Source organism: Catharus ustulatus, chromosome 9 (assembly GCF_009819885.2).
Source record: "Catharus ustulatus isolate bCatUst1 chromosome 9, bCatUst1.pri.v2, whole genome shotgun sequence".
NCBI lineage: Eukaryota > Metazoa > Chordata > Aves > Passeriformes > Turdidae > Catharus > Catharus ustulatus.
Window position 1 is genome coordinate 26,429,780 of NC_046229.1, and position 18,462 is coordinate 26,448,241.

Here is an 18,462-nt window from a genome sequence, read left to right on the forward strand (position 1 = left end):
GGGGAAAAACATAAATTATCTTTATTTTCCCTAATTACGCAGTTTTGGAATTGCCACTCACAAAACTCAGAATATGACAATCCATTTGGTTATAAGCAATCTCAATTAAAAAACCCCAACAATTCTTTCAAAAATTCATTTTTGGGCACAGGCAGCCCCAGAACAGCCCTGTACTCACTCAAATCATAAGCATTAACCCCCAGCCATACCTGCACCTTCTCCCTCTCAGCATTGAGGCTGTCCTGCAGCTCCTGGAGCTCCCTCTCCAAGTGCTCCACTCTCTGGCGGTACCGGAGGCTCTCCACCTGTGCTACCTCGAACCTCGTCTCTGCAATCTCCTTCTCCCGACGGATAAACCTGCAGGGAAGAGTTCAACACCACATCACACCAGGAAAATGTTCTCCTGTAGTAGTACAACCACCTCCCACCAGCAAAAAAGCACTTGAATTTTAACATCGTCCTTCAAGTATAAAGTAATACAGAGCTATTTAAGTTCAAATCTAATTTATAACCCTCAGGAGAAGGAACCCAGAGTTAAGGTTACCTAAGAATTTCCAAGATTTGTTCCTGGGATTTGCCTTCCTCACTAAGAGAAACATTTGCTGCAGTTGGGATGGCTTCTTTCATGGAAGTCACCATCTTATTGCTCATGCTCTCCAGCTGCTCATGTAATAATCGATTTTGTTTTTCCAGATCCTCACAGCGGGATGCAAGTTTTGAAGCTTCATCCTACAACAAAATCATTCACTGACTGTGATTTCTGTGGTTCAATTTCTGAAAAAACCCACTGAAACAACAAAGCCCATCACACCTTGATCATTCTCTCTCTCTCTTCCCAGGAGGCTTTGGATTCTAAGAGCTCAGACTCTGCTTTCTGAGCAGCCTCCTCCAGCTGCTGCCTCACTGCTGCATTCTTGGCGACCTGCTCTTTGATGGCCTGTAGTGCCTCCACATCAGCAGCATGAAGCATCAATTCCCGCTCATATTTATTCTGAGCTTCAGAAGCCATCATTGCCTGCAGAAAACCAGAAAAAATCAACTCTGTTATCCTTATTTTATATGACTGATGTGTACAAAGAGATAAAATCAAGTGACCACAAAGCAAAAAAACACTGCCCAAAACCTCTGCTATTCTCAAGCACAGGAACCATGGAAATGCCCATGTACGACATTTGGGGTTGGATTAAATAGCCAAAAGTTTTTCAACATCCTTGACACCAATTAATGCTGCTGGAATTCTCCTCTGCAGAAAAGTAAATTCCCTTTAAAAAACAGTAAGAGATAATCTTATCAGCTGCTGCTAAATATCACACTGCCCCACAGTTGTAAAAGATGACAATTATCTTTTGGGTTAGAAAAATACTTTCCCCATTGTCTTGTTGGTAGCATTTTCAGCTCCCTTCTCAGGGCATGGAGGCAGCAATTCATTAAAACCAGTTAATTACATTCCCAAACAAATCTTTTTACATAATGAAACAGAACTTAGAAACAGAAATCTACTACATTCAATAAGAGAATGTGTTCTCTCAACATTTTTCCTGCGTGAAGCAGTCCCTGAGTAACTAGTTTAGTTTTGAGTTCAACTGAAAGCTAACAGGAATTTTGCTGACCCTGGCTAAAATAGGCAAACACCACAAACATACTTGTTCTTGGCAGTCCCTCCTGGCCTGTTGTTCATTATTCAGAGCTGTGCTGGCTCTCTGGAGAGCTTCCTGAACTTCTGACTGCACAGCTGACAGACTTTTCTTCAGTTCTGAAAGCTGGAGTGACAGGGGAACAACAAAAACAAAGTAAGAGGAAACCCACGACTAAGCGGCAAAGCATTTGCAGAATAGTGAACACAGTCATTCATAATGGTGATTATTTTATTATTTATAGATTAAAATTAGTATTAAAACAGACAAATACTTGCTATATTTTGACATTAATACACAGAACTCTTTCCTGGTAAAAATATAATCCTTTATGTTCATAGTTGGGCCTGCAGTAATTCTAGTTACAGTCATTTTGTTTCCTTCTGAAACCTCTCACAAAGACTGTTACTTATGTTTTCCTGCTCAAAGTTCAGGCAGAGGGTGACAGGTTTGAACACACACTCCATTGAAGTGACACTGAGGATGTACTGCTGGAGTCTGGAAACCTCTCACAAACTCAGGTACCCTGTGTACACTCTAAAAGACCTGGTTCAGGTCACTGCTACACCATGAAACCCAAGTAAAGCTGAAGAAGCTTTGTGAAATCCCACTCCTGAGGACTCTTGTGGGAGGAGCTCAGTGCATACCTGCTGCTCCATGTTCTCCACAGCTTTACGCTTCTCCTCTTGTAGTTCTTGTTTTTCTTTTTCTGACTCCATCAACTTCTTTTCTAGCTGTGCCTGATATTCTGAAGACTCCTTCAGACGAGTTTCAACTGTTGTACGAACTTCGTCTGTCACCTTCATTAAAATCCATCATGAGATGCATTTTTTAGCCAGTTAAATACATTATTCTGATATAAAACTGGAATTTTATTAACAACTTAAAGCCAGAATATATATTCTCAGCATTTAATTTAGAACAATATTGAAATATGGAAAATCACAAACAGCATCGAATTTTTGTTCTAAAAACCAATTAAAGTAAATAAAAACAAGTGATTAAATGCTTACTTGTTTTTCCTTGTTGAGGGATTCCTCCAGGCTAAGAACCATGGCCCTGTACTGCTCCACATTACTGGAACTTGTCTTGAGCCTCTCTCTCAGGTCATTGACTTGTTCCTCAGCTTGTCTCAGCCGACTTACAAGATCATCCACATCCACATTTGTACTAGGCTGACCTGCAATATTAGAACACATTCATTAACTGAAGTTTAATTTAGTTTTAAACCCACTGTTCTCTTGAAAACTGAATCATAGGATAATGACGTAATAAAAACAATTACTTTCATACAACTTCCCTAAATAAAACTGTAAGCCCTCATGAAAATAAGGGCTTACAATAAACACCGTTGACTATTTCAAACTATATAACCTAATACATTAAAGTTTCTTCAAATTAAAATAAAATTACTCCTTTAAGAAGTTTTACCTTATTTTTCCCCTTTGTCAAAGACTGCTTGGATGTGAATTTCACATTTACAAATCATGGTGGTAATCATCTGCCTGAATATGTGACTGCAGTAACAAAGTAGTTTATTATTTATTGTACTGTTGTCCCAATTCTAATTATTATGGACTGTGAATTTTACAATTCTGCAGACGGCAATGCTCAGCATAAAGAGAAATTAACTGTAGAGGAAGATTTTACCTGTCCCTGGAGGCCTTTGTGAGGACTGGGATGTGAGCTGGGCCTCAGTGTTGTTCAGCTGCTGTTTCAGCATGGCACTTTCTTTCTGGGCGTTCTTCAGGAGCTCCTTTGTGTTGAGGTGACGGTTGGTCTCTGTCTCCAGCTGCCTCTTTAGGTCCAGGATATGAACCTGCAAGCACAGGGTTCTTCAGTGTGCAATTATTCCCACATGGCACAGAGGCCAAGTATTGTTCTACATGTCAGGTACGGAAAAGAACACACTGCACTCTGGCAGAAGCACCTGGGGCTTCATTTTCCTCCAAACAAGCGCAGCACATTTACACTCACCTCTTGATTCTTGGTAAGGGAATGTCTTTGTTCCACCTCACTTTCCAGTTTCTTCTTCAGCTGAGATATCTCCCGCTCCAGCTTTTCTATCTGATTATTGAGTCTCTGCTTTGTTTCTGTCTCAGATCTCTCAAGTATTCCCTGAGAAAAGAGCACAATGCACTTTGTTTAAAAACACCTCAATAATTTTCTTCTGAAACACTGTAGTACTTCATACAAAGTTGTCACAGCACTTCTCCCACCCCAAGAATAATTAAATAATAGGTAGATACAGAAAATTTTATTAAAAGTACCACTTAGAATGTCTGACTTAGCTTTGAAAGCAATGAATATTATTAGAAGAAAATATATTATCCATGCAATCTAATATCATGGACTAAAACACCTCCAAAAGATCTACTAGAGAAACAGAATTCAGTCACATAATAAAACATGCATCCTTAAATATGTTCTAAGTATCAATATACATTATAATAAATTATATAAATGTATAAAAGTAAATATAAGGTAACAGCAAAATCAATTACCACGGCAGGCACCATTAAATTTTGCTATCATAAAAACAATCACTACAAATTTTTTCCTTTCACTTTGTTTCATGTGTTTTGTTTCCATTTGGTTGTGAAAATCCTCCTCATCAACTCAGAATTCTGGACTTTGCCCAGGTAAATAACAGAAATGGAAACAATGTTGGATAAAAACCCCCAAACTTGCTGAAACAAGTTACTGAAGTATTTTACATTGTGTTGATTAGTAACCACATAAAAATCCACATCAAGACTCAATCCCATGAGTCTTACTTGATTTTCATGGGTATTTATTGAAAAGCCTGCCAGATAGACTCAACCTAGGCATAAGAATAGCACCACATACCTGGATTGTTCTCAAATTGGTGAGTAGCAAGTTCTGTCCTCTTTGTTCAACCAGCAGAGAGTCACGTTGCTGAGTGAGGCGCACATCTGACATCTTCAAGATATCCTTCTCTTTCTTCAAATTTTCTGCTCTCACCTTTGAGACAACAAATAATAAAAACTTTGTTGTCAATCCCAAATCCATCCATTACGTTTAGCCATGTGAATTAAGCCAAGAATAATAAGAACAGAACTACTGGACATTCTGCTTTCCATACAAACTGAAACACCTTGGAATGTTCTTACATCTCCACTCCTCACTTGGGACATTTCAGGATAATCATAAGGAAAACTCCTGTGCTACCTTAGAATATAATGTTACTGACCTCCGCCACTGCCAGTTTTTCATTAGCTCCCCTCAGGTCCTGAGTCATGGTGTTAATGATCTGCTCCTGCTTCTGTGTGGTTGCTGTGAGTTTCTGGGTCCTCTCGTGCAGGGAGGTGATTTCCCGGCGATAGCCTTCCACGTTATCCTGCAACATCTCGTACCTTGAAGGGAACACAGCAAAGCAAGTCTGACACACTGCAACTCTACAGGGACATGCACATGTTTCACGGTTTTATGCTTCAGTTTGCACATACATGACTCACTCAACTACAGGCTCCGCTCTTGATCCCACCTGCACTATTTCCTTTACATTCTTAGACAGAACAGACAGTATCAATGTTTAAGTCAGCAAACAATATCAAGCAGCTAGGGAACATGGAAGGGAATGCTGTTATGTAGCTGATTTACCGTTTGGAGGCAAATTCCAGCTGTGTGGATATCTTGGCATTTTGTGACCTCAAGTCTGTGACCTGCTCTTGAAGCTTTTCATTCTGTTCATTCAGAAGTTTGTCGTTCTCTGCCTTCTCTTTTTTATAGTTCTCAAAAACTTCCTGCAACTGCAGCAAAGAACAGACACAAAAGTGCTTACCAAAAGAAGTAAAAAGAAATAGGGACAGCTTTGTAAAGTGTCTACTGAAAAATGTACCTGCTTAAGAGCAGCCTTGGCCTCCACAGTCTCCACAGACTCACTCATGGACACTGGAGCAGGAGTTGCCATGGACTGAGGTAAATTCGGACGCTTTGGAGTAGATGTAAGACAGATCTCCTCTGGTAACACACCTGAAGCTGCAGGAAAGAAAACAGTGTTTTAAAGCAACACTTTTGCTTGCCAGAGCAGATCACACAGCCCTTGCAGTCTGGGTACCTTGCAGAGGAATGATGGCCCCCGTGGTCTGGGTGAGCAGGATGCGGAACAAGTCCCGCTGGCGGATGATGGACTCCACGAGCTGCAGCTGGTGCTGCCGCGACTCCCGCAGCTGCTGCAGCTCACTGACAGCCTCATCCAGCTGGCTCTGGAGCTCAGAGATCCTGAAACAACAGAGAGGCACTTCAGCATCACAGAGAGGCACATCCAGGTCTTCTGGCTCTGTCCATTCCTTGTATAAGGATGATAAAGGGCTAGAGAGTGTCCAGAGAAGGGAACAGAGCACCAGGGGAAGAGGCTGGAGCACCAGGAGTGGCTGGAGGAGCTTGGAAAGGAGGCTCAGGGGGGACCTTCTGGCTCTGCACAACTCCCTGACAGGAGGGGACAGCTCATGTGGGGTCAGGCTCTGCTCCCAAGAAACAAGGAACAGGACAAGACAAAATGGCCTCAAGCTGTGCCAGGGGAGGTTCCAGCTGGACATCAAGAAGAATTTTTTCACATAAGGGGTTGTTAAGCATTAGAAGGGGCTCTCTAGGGAGGTGGTGGAGTCTCCATCCCTGGAGGTGTCCAAGGAAGGCCTGGACATGGCATTCAGTGCTCTGGGCTGGTGACATCTAGGGCATAACTTGTCTCGATCCTGGACATCTTTCCCAAACTTAATGATTCTGTGAACCTATGACAGAATCCTGCAAATTTCTAGAAGACAGGCCTTTGGGCTGCCATGTGCAGATGAAAAAGAAAGCAGGCCTCTTTCCTGGATAGCAGAATTCTATTCATGTGAATACCTTCAAAAATTTCAGTAGCATGAATACAAAGTCCAGCTAAGAACCTTTCACACAGAATTCACACACGTGGCCTTTACAGCAGTGATTTAGATATGTACAGCTAACAGGAATTTTTGTTCAGCTAACAGGAATAAAAACTTATCTTTTTGAAAAACAGCTCTGTCGTGTGAAATCAGTCACTAGAAGATTGGTAATTATTTTTACTTTAAGTTTTGATGGCAGGAACTATTATAAGATAAAAAGCTATAAAGCCATTTAAATAGAAACCTGAAGGTCCTGCAGTTTATTAAGAACTTGCCTTTATGAGTTACATAGCTGCTGCACACAATAACAATCAGAAGCAAAAAACTGAAAAATGCTTGAATGAATCCTTGTTACTAATTAGCACAAAGTTAATGAAAAGGAAGAGATGACCTACTTAGATGATGTTGTTTCTTGCTCCTCTTTTTCTCTTGCCTCCCCCAGCTCCCGAAGAGCCACCAGGAGACGCTGATTCTGCTGCTGAAGCTCTTGGATATTTCTGTAGGAGACCAGGTGTTGAGTGATCACTTCAGAAGAGCTGCTGATGTCAGCAGAGCTCACTGCTTCATCGCGGATCACGTGGTTGCCTCTGGCTTCTTCCAGTTCCATTAACAGCACACAGATCTGAAAGAGAACAGTCCTCATGTAAGGCCTGCGACTCTAAAGTTTGCTGTGCAAAACAACATATTGAAAATAAAGGACTTGGTAATTAAGGGGTTTTCCCTACAATGTGCAAACAATTATAATCAATAAATCCTTGTAAGATAATTATATGACATTTGACAAAAAGCAACAAATCAGAAGTACATAAACTGTTCAGTGAACAGATCACAGGACAGTCCAATCTAACAAAGAAGTTATATAGATGAGTTTTCCATGTCAGATGCTTAACAATTATCCTAAAGCAGCACCATTTCTATCCAGCTAAATTTACTCCACTTTTGAAAGTGGAAGTACCATGCTGTCCTGAGAAGCTTTAATGCCACCAAGGTACTGAGGACAGCCAAAGTCTCCTTGACTGTGGCTGAACACAACTTCCAAGTAAACATCTAAAAATGCAGCAGTACATGAATATACCAACTGGAAACAGCACATTTAACCACAGCAACGTTTCTTCTACCTGCTGGGAGAGATCCTTCACTCGCACTTCCAGTCTCTGGCTCTCCCTCTCATAGAAGGAGGCGTGTTTGTTGGCTTGGTCAGCACTGTCCTGCAGGCGATGGATCTCCTGCAAGCACACCAACAGGAGCAAACATCATACCTCAAGTGGACACATTCCTTTCCAGAGACATAACAGCATATGCAAACATGCCTGGGGAACCAAACTTTTCCTTAAAGTTATGCTCCCAAGGTTAAACTCCAGGTGTTCCAGAATCAAAAGCCATGTTCTTTTGTAATGTATTGGTATATGCCTTAAAACCAGCGGGAAGGGAGCACTGAAGCCCAATTTTATGCTAAATAAAGAGTTAACTTTACAGTGAACTACTCTCTCAGAAAATCAGAGACTGTAAATCACCACTATAAAAAACTACAAAATACATTGGTTCCACAAAACACTTTGTACAGTCCCAGAAATTGCAAGCCAGAAAGTCCAACACGTCTTTTCCCATAATAAAAGTTAACTGAAAGATCCATTTCATACACTTACAACAGCAATTAGGATTAAGGATTTGAAAATGAATTTGTTTTCAAAAATTATACATGCTCCTTTATTTTATACCAACCTTCATAGCTTGTTCAAGCTTCGCAGACAGACTTGCAACAGCTTTTTGGGAACGCTCAAATTCCTCACGCTGACGTTTTAAGATTGGGGCTTTGGCTTCTACTTCCTGCACTATTTCATCCAAATATTTATTGATTCTCTTATTCTCCAGCTTCTCCATATGCAACTGATCCTGAGTTTCTACATAGGCATTGTACAGCTGCAACAAAAAGATTTTGGTTTGTTTTTGAAACACCTGTACAGATCTCTTTAAAAAGAATCACTGGTAATGATACAATTCATACATTACTGCACTGCAGTTTTATACAACTGAACTAGTTAATTCAGAAAAACAAGTTGGACTTTTAAAATATGATTCTTGGACTCATATCCCAGCAAAGAAATTACACATATTAATTTTAAAATGGCAAACTTTATAGTGCAACTGTCTGCAATAAAAGAATTCTATGTAAAAGGCCTAAGTTTTAAGCAAACTTAAGAAAACAGAAATATCAAAACCGATAACATAGCATAAAGGAATTTAAAGGTTGGACAAAACAAATCAGTAACAAACAATGACAACACAAATTGCATAAACAGAAGTGTAAAATCCCCTAGAACCTGTATGATCTATTGTTATGTTAATTTTTTGCAAGTATAGGCCAAAAGCATAGCAGTACAGATTAAAAAGTTATGTAAATAAGCAAACAAGGCTACTCCTGCCAGAAATGCATACAGAAAGTAAGTTTACATTAACAAAACCCACCTATTTATGAGTTTGATCTACTAAAGAAAAACTGTAAGGCATGAAGAAAAAAATCCCAGTAACTTAGCAAGAGGTCTGCCTCAAGTAGGATTTCCTTTAGGCATGATCCCAAACCCAAGAGTGCCCCAAGCCTGAACCTTTCCATTCTCAGTGTCACTGATGGCATGCAAGGGCTTTGCTGCTGGAGGGGTGTGCTCACTCACTTCAGTTAACTTCATGCCAGGCTTGACCACTTTGGCCACTGCTGCAGCAGTGGGAGACATGGCTGCCAGCTCCTCCTCGGACAGGATGGCTCCTGGAAGCACAACCCCACAATTAACATCCAAAAGCTGCAATAATCCCCACCAGAAATACTCTTAAATATCATATCTGACTGGCTTTATTTGAATTGCTGAAAAGCTGTTGCTACTAGGACTCCAAAAATTTAAATAACTTCAGAACATGAACATTGAAATAACTGGAGCAAGGCTTAACCTCAGGTTTTTTATCACACTGACAGATGTCTGGAGTAGCAGAGCACTGGTATATTTTCATTAAATTAACACAGGGATAGAGCAAATGTACTCCATGCCTCTGTTCCTTCCTGCTCTCTATCCTTTATAAACTATGGATATGTAGAAACAAAAAAGACAGTGAATACTGAGCAAGATTTAATGTTAAACGGAAATTTAAAGGCCAGAGGTTTGTTTACTACTGCCTTTTTTTAAAAGAAGAAAATAAAATTAGTTCATCATCTCCACTTCCCTCTCCAGAAAACCACTAAAAGCATGCTGATTCAGCCTTGAATGAAAGGTTCCTCTCTCTTTTCTTTGAAAAGATAACAGATAACCAAAGAATTTCAAGTAACTATGAGAGATGCACTTTCTACTGAGGGGAGCATATTGATATATATATATGTAAGCACATGTATATATATCAAAAAGTTTCTAAAATGTATTATTAGAAATTACCAAAGATGACATTAGATTAATGCAGCTGGCTATTAGAGAAATTCAACACAATATTCTTCTATAAAAGCCCAAGAGTTTCTGTATTTCAGGTGCCAGCTTATCCCACCTTTGCGCTTCGTAGCTGACAGTAAATCATTGGCGCTCTCCAGCTCCTTCTCCAGCTTACTGATCTTCTCCCTCAGCTCCTTTTCCATGGCAGCTTTGGACTCCTCCACCTCAGCCAAATGCTCCTGGGCTGCTTTATTAGCTAAAATTAAATCAGACAAGCAGCTTATGTGTTGTGATTGATTTTTATTTTAAAAGTGTCAAAATGTATCTGCGTACCGTAAATTTTACTTTATATGATCTAAAGAAGTTCATGCTGGTAAGAGAACTCAGAAGTGTGAGGAGAAAAGCACGAACCATTGCCTATCACCTTTGCTTAGAAAACAGCAAAAATATAAAATTACCTTATCAGTGAAAAGGAACCTAATCTAAAAAGGGAAAGTGGACACATCTTGCAAAATTAGACCCTTTGATAAAAATCACAGTAAAATTCCAGGTGTATTTGCAAATAGCTCCTCCACCATCAGTAAATTCAACTCAGGTATGGCTTTTGTTACAAAGGAATTGATATTTCCATCACCCCAAAAGCCCAATGAATTTCGGTTCAGGAACACAAAAGCCCCATTTTTCAGGGCATTAGGGTACAGTAGTTTCACGAATACAAGCCACACGGATTATAAGCCGCACCCCCGGTGCCTCGACAATGTTGCTGTCTTTGTCAATAGATAAGCCGCACCCCGAATATTAGCCGCACTTTCGTTCGTAGCGAGAATCCGTGCGCAGCTTTCACAAACTGGCCAATTAGTAACAGGATCGCGGCATAGCGGGCTTTACTGGCTCGGGGTGGGGCCAGGCAGGCTCGGCCCGCTCATGGTTGCCGACGGGGCCGGGTGGCCCAGCTCAGCGCCACGGCTCGGCGGGGCTGGCCGGGTGGTGCTGCCGCCGCCGCCGGGCTCGCTGGCCCCCCTCTCCCGTCAGCACCGCCCCGCTGCCGCGTTCGCTCGCCCGGCTGGCAGGGCTGCCGCCGCCGCCACCGGGCTCGCCGCCTGCCCCGCGCCGCGTTCGCTCGCCCCGCGCCGCGTTCGCTCGCCCCGCGCCGCGTTCGCTCGCCCCCCCGGCGGGCTGCTGCCGCCGCCGGGCTCGCCGGCCACCCCACGCCGCGTTTGCTAGCCCTGCCGGCAGGGCTGCCGCCGCCACCAGGCTCGCTGGCCCCCCTCTCCCGTCAGCACCGCCCCGCTGCCGCGTTCGCTCGCCCGGCCGGCAGGGCTGCCGCCGCCGCCAGGCTCGCTGGCCGCCCCCTCCCGTCTGCACCGCCGCCGCGTTTCCTCGCCCTGGCCGGCACTGCAGGCCCCCGCACCGCCGGGCTCCCCCACGCTGCTGGCCCCGATTCTGCTGGGCTTCCCCCGCTGCCAGGCAGCCCCACCCGCCAGCCTTCCTGCTTCTGCCATGCTCCCCTGCACTGCTAGCCCCAGTTCTCCCAGGCTCCCCCGCCCTACTGACCCGGCTCTGCCGCCCCCCTGCCCCGCCCTGCTGGCTCAGGCTCAGGCTCTGCCGCCCGCCCCCCACACTGCTGGCCCCACCTCTGCCAGGCTTTCCCACCTCTGCCGGGGCCGGCCGGGCTCCAGCTTGGCTTGGGGCTGCCGCGGGCTCTCACTTCCGTGTTGGCAGCTTTTAGAATTTTGTTAATGTATTAGCCACCCTCGAATATTAGCCGCACTTCCGGGTTTCCACCAAAATTTTGGTCAAATTGGTCCGGCTTGTATTCGTGAAATTACTGTACTCCAAACTGCTCTCCTCCCTTTGCCAGCTTACCTTCACCTGCTTCCTTGAGGAGCTTGTGCAGCTCTTCCACTGCTCCTGTCAGCTCATTGCTCTTTGCCTCTGAGTCATCAGCAGCACTCTGAAGAAAGCATTTTAGCTCAACTTTAGTACACAGCAACAGCAGCCCCATGTTTACAAGAAAGCTTAAACTGACCACAAATTATGAACACAGTTTTCTGCATAAAATGCTGAAAGATTCACCTAAGCTGGTCAATCCTTTCTGTATGGATTGTCTCACTTTGATACAAATTGCCTGAGAATAAGAAGCATCAGACACTGATCTGCTGTGACAATTCCCAATGCAATGTATGGCCTTTAGCTGTTTACAGCTGCTGCTGGCTCTTCTGACTAAAGAAAACTGGGAATTTTCAATATTCCATTTCAAACAATCTGAAAAATACGGCATTTTTAGGGACTTGCAGTATATAACAGTTCATGTGTCTTTGCTTCCAGCTTGGGATCTCCCAAGTGTAAAGCTGTAAAATGCTTATCTGGGTATCTGTGCAAGAAAGCTCAAAAGCAGAGCTCAGTAACCTGTGCACTAAAATGTGCAAACCAAAGAGCAAGTAGCTGTACGTTTCAGCTGACTCAGTCAGAAGGTAACAGGGTATTTTTCACTCTTTGAGCAAACAGAACAAATATTACTTGTTTAGATGGTGTGCCTTTGACGTAGTACAGGATATTCACCTGGGTCCTAACCAAGTTACCAACACTTGCCGTGTTCAGAAATGAACTTCTAACTCAGAAAAATCTCTTCCACAGTCTTACTTTGCACATAAATTTTACCTTCCAACAGATCCTAAGACATAACCACATAGTTGACAGAAAATTACTATTTCAACACCAGTTTTGCTTATTCTCCAAGATAATCCAAACAATGTAAATGCTGACTACAACAGCAGTAAAGATGTTTTGCATGTTTCACGAAGTCCTGCAATGGAAATTATCCTTTCCACATCCAGATTTTGTGGGGAAAAAATTCCAAATTGGCCTGCATTACACAAGATTCATCCAGTACTACAGTTGTAACAGAATTAACAAACTCACCTTATACAAGTTGGATAATTTAATGTGGGCATTCAGTTCATTGTGGAATCTCTCTTCCATGCTTGCTTGCTGTTCTTTTGCCTGGGAAACGAAAGAGGAGACAGGGTAGGGGAGCATTCCACTATTTATATTTCACTCATTTTATTGTTTGATTTGCAAAAGCAACCACAATGTTGTTTAATATATTTCAAGCTGTCTCACCTCCTTCAATTTATTCAGAAGTTCTTCGACATGCTTCTGGAGGTTTTCATTTGACTGTTTCAAGCTGTTCACCTGCTCCTCCATTCTGGAAACCTATTCAGAGAAGAAATAAGAACACGATATAAAATTTTTAGTTCCTAGTCCAGTTTATTTTGGAAAATACTTGTCTCATTGTTTTTAACTTAAAAACAAACCCAAAAGTTGCTGAAAGAGCATAAAGGGCCACTCAAATACAGTCATTAAAGTAATGGTTTTGTTTAATACAGTTAATCAGGTGGTTCAATTCCTAAGAAATAACAACTCAGTAATTACATTACCTCCTCTTTTTTGTTCTCCAGACTGCATTTGAGCTCCAGGATTTCATTGCCTTTCTCCCTAGCAGTATGGAGCAGTTCATCTGTTTTGGCTTTCAGCTCAGCATTCAGCCATGTGTTCTGGTTCTGCAGCAGCTCTTTTTCTTGTTCCAGCCTTTTCTCCCGGTACTGAAGAGAGAATTGCACAGTGTGATTGCAGTAATTCCACAGAAAATAAAGCAGCCAATTAAACTACTCTGATTAGAGGAGGAGTAGCAAAAATGTACTGTAATTTGGTAAATACAGGCAGTGCTCCTTATTACACTGGTAGTAAGTTACAACTATCAGGCAATGAGAAATTCCTGCCATTTGAGTTAGTTTCCTCTGAGTTTACATTAGCTGGGAACATGAACTAATTAGTAGCCTTTCAGAGGAAATTAATTATGATATTGAGGTTTTTGTCCTTTCCTCCTCTCTTCATTCTCTTTATTCTGCCCCTAGAGTAATGATATAGGTTCACAGTTTTTCTCCTTTCTACCTCCCTTCATGGATCTGGAGTCCTTGCTAGCAGGAAGGAGCAACCACCACTGCCACCAAGAACGCCTGGACATACTTGCCCAGTCTGATATCCCTTGTCTTCTAGGAACATATCTCACTTCTACTCACAGTTGCCTATTTTATAATAAAAGAATTTGCTATAAATAACAGGTACTCATTTGACTCACTTTCCAAGAAATCATAACAAAATAATGATTGTCTCACACACAAACAGTGCAGAACACACACTGTGCTTATAAAGCCCTACTCACCTTCATGGAAACATCTGATGTTTGAAGTTCATCCAACTTCAGCTGAAGTTTTGCCTTTTCTGTGTTTGCCTCTGCGAGCTTTTCATTTAAGCGTTTAACATCCTCTGGAGGAGGGAAATCAGTGTTAGAAAAAGCTGTTGTGTAACATCTTTAATTACTAAACTGTAAAGAATGACAACAGGCAAGATAATTTTCTTTGTAATTGTACGTTGGGCACTAAGACACTGTATAAGGCCATTTTAAAATTGAGAAAAACAAGCACCAAACTGCTGTTTTTTCTGCTATTACTGTGTTATTTCCTGGTATTTATTGACTGTGCTCCTGGTTGTACCATTTAAATGTTCAACTTCCTGAGATCGCCTTTCAGTTGTTCGCACCAAGTCTCGCTTCTCAGCTTCCAGTTCTTCCTTCTCTCGACTTAATTGGCTCTGAAAAAGATTGCAGAAAGGCAATAAAGAAATGTGAGCAGCTCTCTGGAACAGTTTATAGTCACTTACTTACTCATACTCTGAATCAAACAGCACTGAGCTAAACCTCAGTGAGTTATCCCAGCCAACACTGGGATAAGAGGCTTAGAGTGGGCAGATAAATCACAATGGAGCTATTCAAAACTGCATTTCAATTTAATATTCTTGGAAAGATAACTGTGATAGACAAGAATTTACTGAAACAGCTTTATTTGGTTAAATAAAAGGGGTAACAGAGTAAACAAGGAATGAGCACATGCATCAATATAACAATCAAAGTCAATAATCTTGGATCATTGACAGGCTACACTGTCTCTGCCCGCAAGGTATCACTACAAAGCACTTCAGTCAGACACTGGTAAGCTCCTCTGAGGAAACAATGAGATCCATCTTCTCATTTGTTTTAGCTTCTGCTTCAAAATTACTGTTCTGCTGGATCACTCAGCTCAAGTGATTCATCCTGCAACCCAACGACTTTTGGGCATAACACAAGCAAAACTCTGCCAGAGTGTGGGAAGGGAGGGGGAAAACCAGAACTCTTGTTAATATCTTTGTCTGAATTTTGGGTTTTTGGTTTAAAGTCACTTTACAACAAGTTTCAGCTGGAATGGAACAATCCATGCACACTGAAACAAAAGCACCCACTCACCTGTCATTCAGTTTGCTAAAACACCACCTTTTACTTGAAAAGTTTTCCTGCACACACACCCCAAGGACATGCAAACATCTCCATGAGCTCATCTGGGTACTGATCCTGATACACTCCACTGGGAACTGAGTGCATCCTGTAAAGGGCAGGGGAACCACAGGATTTCAGTTCCTGGCCAAGGCCCAGCAGTACCTGAATGGCCGCATTCCGGTCCTGGGCAGCCTCCAGCTCCTTGTTCTTCTCACTGAGCACCTTCAGCTGCTCATCTGGGGGGAAAGGAACAGCACTGAGGGATCTCCACCAGAATGTGACAAAACTCACTCTCCAAATGCAACAGAGTCAAAATTTCCCTGACAAACATTTTCAACAAAAGAGAGAGAAGAATGCCAGACTTCACCCTGGATGGACCAGGGGTACTGAGGCAGACTGAGGCACTCCTTGGAGCAGAAGCACTTTTGTGAGGATCAGTACATAGCCCACTGTACTGTTACTACCCAGCAAGGGGCTTCTTTCCATGAGAACAAAATATTTCATTAGAAAAGTCTGTCTTGAACACACCACCAAAACACATCTCTACAAATGCAACTGATGAGATTTTCAGCTCCTGTGTAAAACCTGAAAACAGCTCCCACAACACTGGACTGCAGGGTGAATATCCTGCCCAACGCTTAAGGATGTTACACAGTTACACTTACGAAGCTTTTTAAGCTCCTCCCGTAGAGTTTGACACTCTTGGGTCTCATTTACAAGTCTTTCTTGACTCTGAGCCAGTCGCTTTTCCACTTCAAAGTACTGTTGTTCTGCAAAATAACAAAGTCATCTCAGTCATAGTAAACATTTTTTTCTTTCTCACCTTCACCGAGGATCATTCTAAAGAAGATATATAAAAATACTAAGATGCAATAGAATTCGAAGGGAGGGGAAAAAAACCACAACCAAAAAACCCCCAACATTTTTTAATGCAAAAACCTGCATTTCCACATTGAAGGAATGTGGTTTAAGACACTTTGCTAGCATGACAAGTGGTACGTTTCCAGAAACTGTGATATGTTTCAGCCCAGTCTAGCGGAAGGTGTCCCTGCTGATGGCAGGGGGTGGAATGAGATGAGCTTTAAGGTCCCTTCCAACCCAAATCACTCCATGACTCTGTGAAATGACCCACTAAATAAGAGTCTAATTAATCCAAATAGTTCTTTAACATTTTTGATGTAACCAGAGACATTGTATCAGCCCAATTATGCAGTGTGGGCTCATCAGCTTAGAACTTCTTTTACTCCTGGAGTATTTCTATACATATATGATAAAATCCACATAACCCAGGTATCAAGGGATTTGATCTGGGGAAAGTTTTAATGAAGACTTCTTAAAATTAATCCCTGGGCTCTATTCCCTTAGCAGTTAAAAAAAGAGAATTAGATGTGAATTTTTGTGATTTGGAACACCAATTGTGTCATGGAGCTTCAGTGTAAAATACTCAGTAAAAGCAGAACTAATCCCACTCTTGGGCAGGATGGGCTTCTAAGGAAGCACTGAGGAATGTTTATCTTCTTCCTTTCATACATCATGATTTCAAATAATGCTGCCCCTCCTGTCACACACAAGAAGAATGGACCTGGGAGAGAGTAACTTGCTAAAATCTGTGGGTTACCTTAATTACCACACCTTAGTAATATATTTACCAAGATTTCTACCGTGAAGGAGATGGAAAAGCTAAAAGGTAGAAATAAAGTTTACATAAGAAGTGTGTCACATCCTCTACAAATTAACTCATATTCACAAACTCGTCTCCTGCTCTCTGCTGGTATTACTGTTCTGTTACCAACTCACCTCCAAATCATTCTAAAAATATTGATTCCATCAGGGTCATTTTACGGAACAGAATTTAACAGGAAAGTGTAAATTTAAGGCTGTTTGAGAGCTGTGTGAACAAAGTTGTATTTCTCCTCCACAACGAGGACCAAAGCAGACTGAAGCACAGAACTGTTTAGGTTGGAAGAGACACCTAAGATCAGAGTCCAACCATTGCCCAGCACTGCCAAGGCCACCACTGACCCATGTCCCCAAATGCTATATCCACACGGCTTTAAAATCGCTCCAGGGGTGGGGATTCCACCACTGCCCTGGGAAGGAGTGCCAGGGCTGGACACTCCTTTCAGTAAAGGATTTTTTCCCAATATCGAATCTGAACCTTTCCTGATGCAACTTGAGCCCGTTCCCTCTCACCCTGTCCCTGTTCCCTGGGAGCAGAGCCCGACTCCCCCCAGCCGTCCCCTCCTGTCCGGGAGTTGTGCAGAGCCAGGAGCTCCTCCTGAGCCTCCTTTTCTCCAGGCTGAGCCCCTCCTCCTCAGACCTGTGCGTACCAATGGTAGTTAAAGACCTGACGAAAAGCGGTTCTTTAACCCCACTTTACATGCAGTTCTAACTCTAAATGTCCCTTAGCAATAGAAAAAAAAACAAAACCAAAAAACCAACAAACCAACAACAGTAAAAAATCCCCAAACCAACACCAAAACAAAACACAATTCCAGGAGCCAAAGCGAGAGACAAACACCGATCAGGTTCCACTGCAGGCCCTTTCCTAGGTCCCTCCCGGCCTCACAGCCGCCAGGGCACGCTCCGAGAGCTTCTGGAAAACAACACCGCGTTCCGCGCTGTGCCCGCGCTGCCTCCCCTGACCCCAGGGACCGCGGCCGCTCGGCGGGCCCGCCACCCGCACTCACCGCTGTCCACCTTGAAGCGCTCATGACGGGCCCTCAGCCCGTCGATCTCGCCCTGCTGGTCGCCCAGGAAGCGCTCTAGCTTGCCCTGCACGGCGCGGGGCAGCTTGGCGAGCTCGGCCCGCTCCAGGAGCTGCTGCAGCACAGCCGCCATCGCTCCGGCACAGCACGGCCCGCCGCCGGGCGCGCTTCCGCTTCCGCCACGGCCACGCCGGCCGCCATCATGGGTGTGGCGGTAGCGCCGCGTCATGGCCACAGCCGCCACAGCCAGGACAGGAGACCACGCGGCTTCGTCGTCATGACGGATACGGAGCTATCTGTGTTTCTAATGTGTCCCGTGTGCCCGAGAGATGCCGGGGAAGCGCCGCCGTTTCCGCCGCTTCCGCCACTTCCAACATGGCGGCAGCGCCCCTTCGCGTAACCCTTTCCCGCGCTCCGCTCGGCATTGCCGCGCGTCATCTTCCTGCGCCGCGG

At 43.3% G+C, this 18,462-nt stretch overlaps 1 protein-coding gene across 3 annotated transcripts in view; it reads right to left on the bottom strand.

The window, feature by feature from the left end:
* The window catches only part of TPR (translocated promoter region, nuclear basket protein), a 34,044-nt gene extending 15,874 nt beyond the window's left edge, over window positions 1-18,170 (bottom strand). For all 3 annotated transcript variants that reach the window (XM_033067596.1, XM_033067595.1, XM_033067594.1), the window contains exons 1-27: window positions 17,992-18,170; window positions 15,967-16,071; window positions 15,464-15,537; window positions 14,487-14,583; window positions 14,156-14,259; window positions 13,371-13,535; window positions 13,054-13,146; window positions 12,853-12,933; window positions 11,797-11,884; window positions 10,046-10,186; window positions 9,193-9,284; window positions 8,246-8,443; window positions 7,642-7,749; window positions 6,919-7,145; window positions 5,716-5,879; window positions 5,497-5,636; window positions 5,259-5,407; window positions 4,849-5,011; window positions 4,485-4,619; window positions 3,612-3,752; window positions 3,285-3,453; window positions 2,648-2,814; window positions 2,282-2,434; window positions 1,644-1,760; window positions 812-1,015; window positions 545-729; window positions 210-357 (exon numbers count right to left, since the gene is read on the bottom strand). In XM_033067596.1, coding sequence (XP_032923487.1) covers window positions 210-357; window positions 545-729; window positions 812-1,015; window positions 1,644-1,760; window positions 2,282-2,434; window positions 2,648-2,814; window positions 3,285-3,453; window positions 3,612-3,752; window positions 4,485-4,619; window positions 4,849-5,011; window positions 5,259-5,407; window positions 5,497-5,636; window positions 5,716-5,879; window positions 6,919-7,145; window positions 7,642-7,749; window positions 8,246-8,443; window positions 9,193-9,284; window positions 10,046-10,186; window positions 11,797-11,884; window positions 12,853-12,933; window positions 13,054-13,146; window positions 13,371-13,535; window positions 14,156-14,259; window positions 14,487-14,583; window positions 15,464-15,537; window positions 15,967-16,071; window positions 17,992-18,142 — 3,759 coding nt within the window. In that variant the 5' untranslated portion in view covers window positions 18,143-18,170. The remainder of the gene's footprint in view (window positions 1-209; window positions 358-544; window positions 730-811; window positions 1,016-1,643; window positions 1,761-2,281; window positions 2,435-2,647; window positions 2,815-3,284; window positions 3,454-3,611; window positions 3,753-4,484; window positions 4,620-4,848; window positions 5,012-5,258; window positions 5,408-5,496; window positions 5,637-5,715; window positions 5,880-6,918; window positions 7,146-7,641; window positions 7,750-8,245; window positions 8,444-9,192; window positions 9,285-10,045; window positions 10,187-11,796; window positions 11,885-12,852; window positions 12,934-13,053; window positions 13,147-13,370; window positions 13,536-14,155; window positions 14,260-14,486; window positions 14,584-15,463; window positions 15,538-15,966; window positions 16,072-17,991) is intronic.
* Window positions 18,171-18,462: the final 292 nt, after the last annotated feature.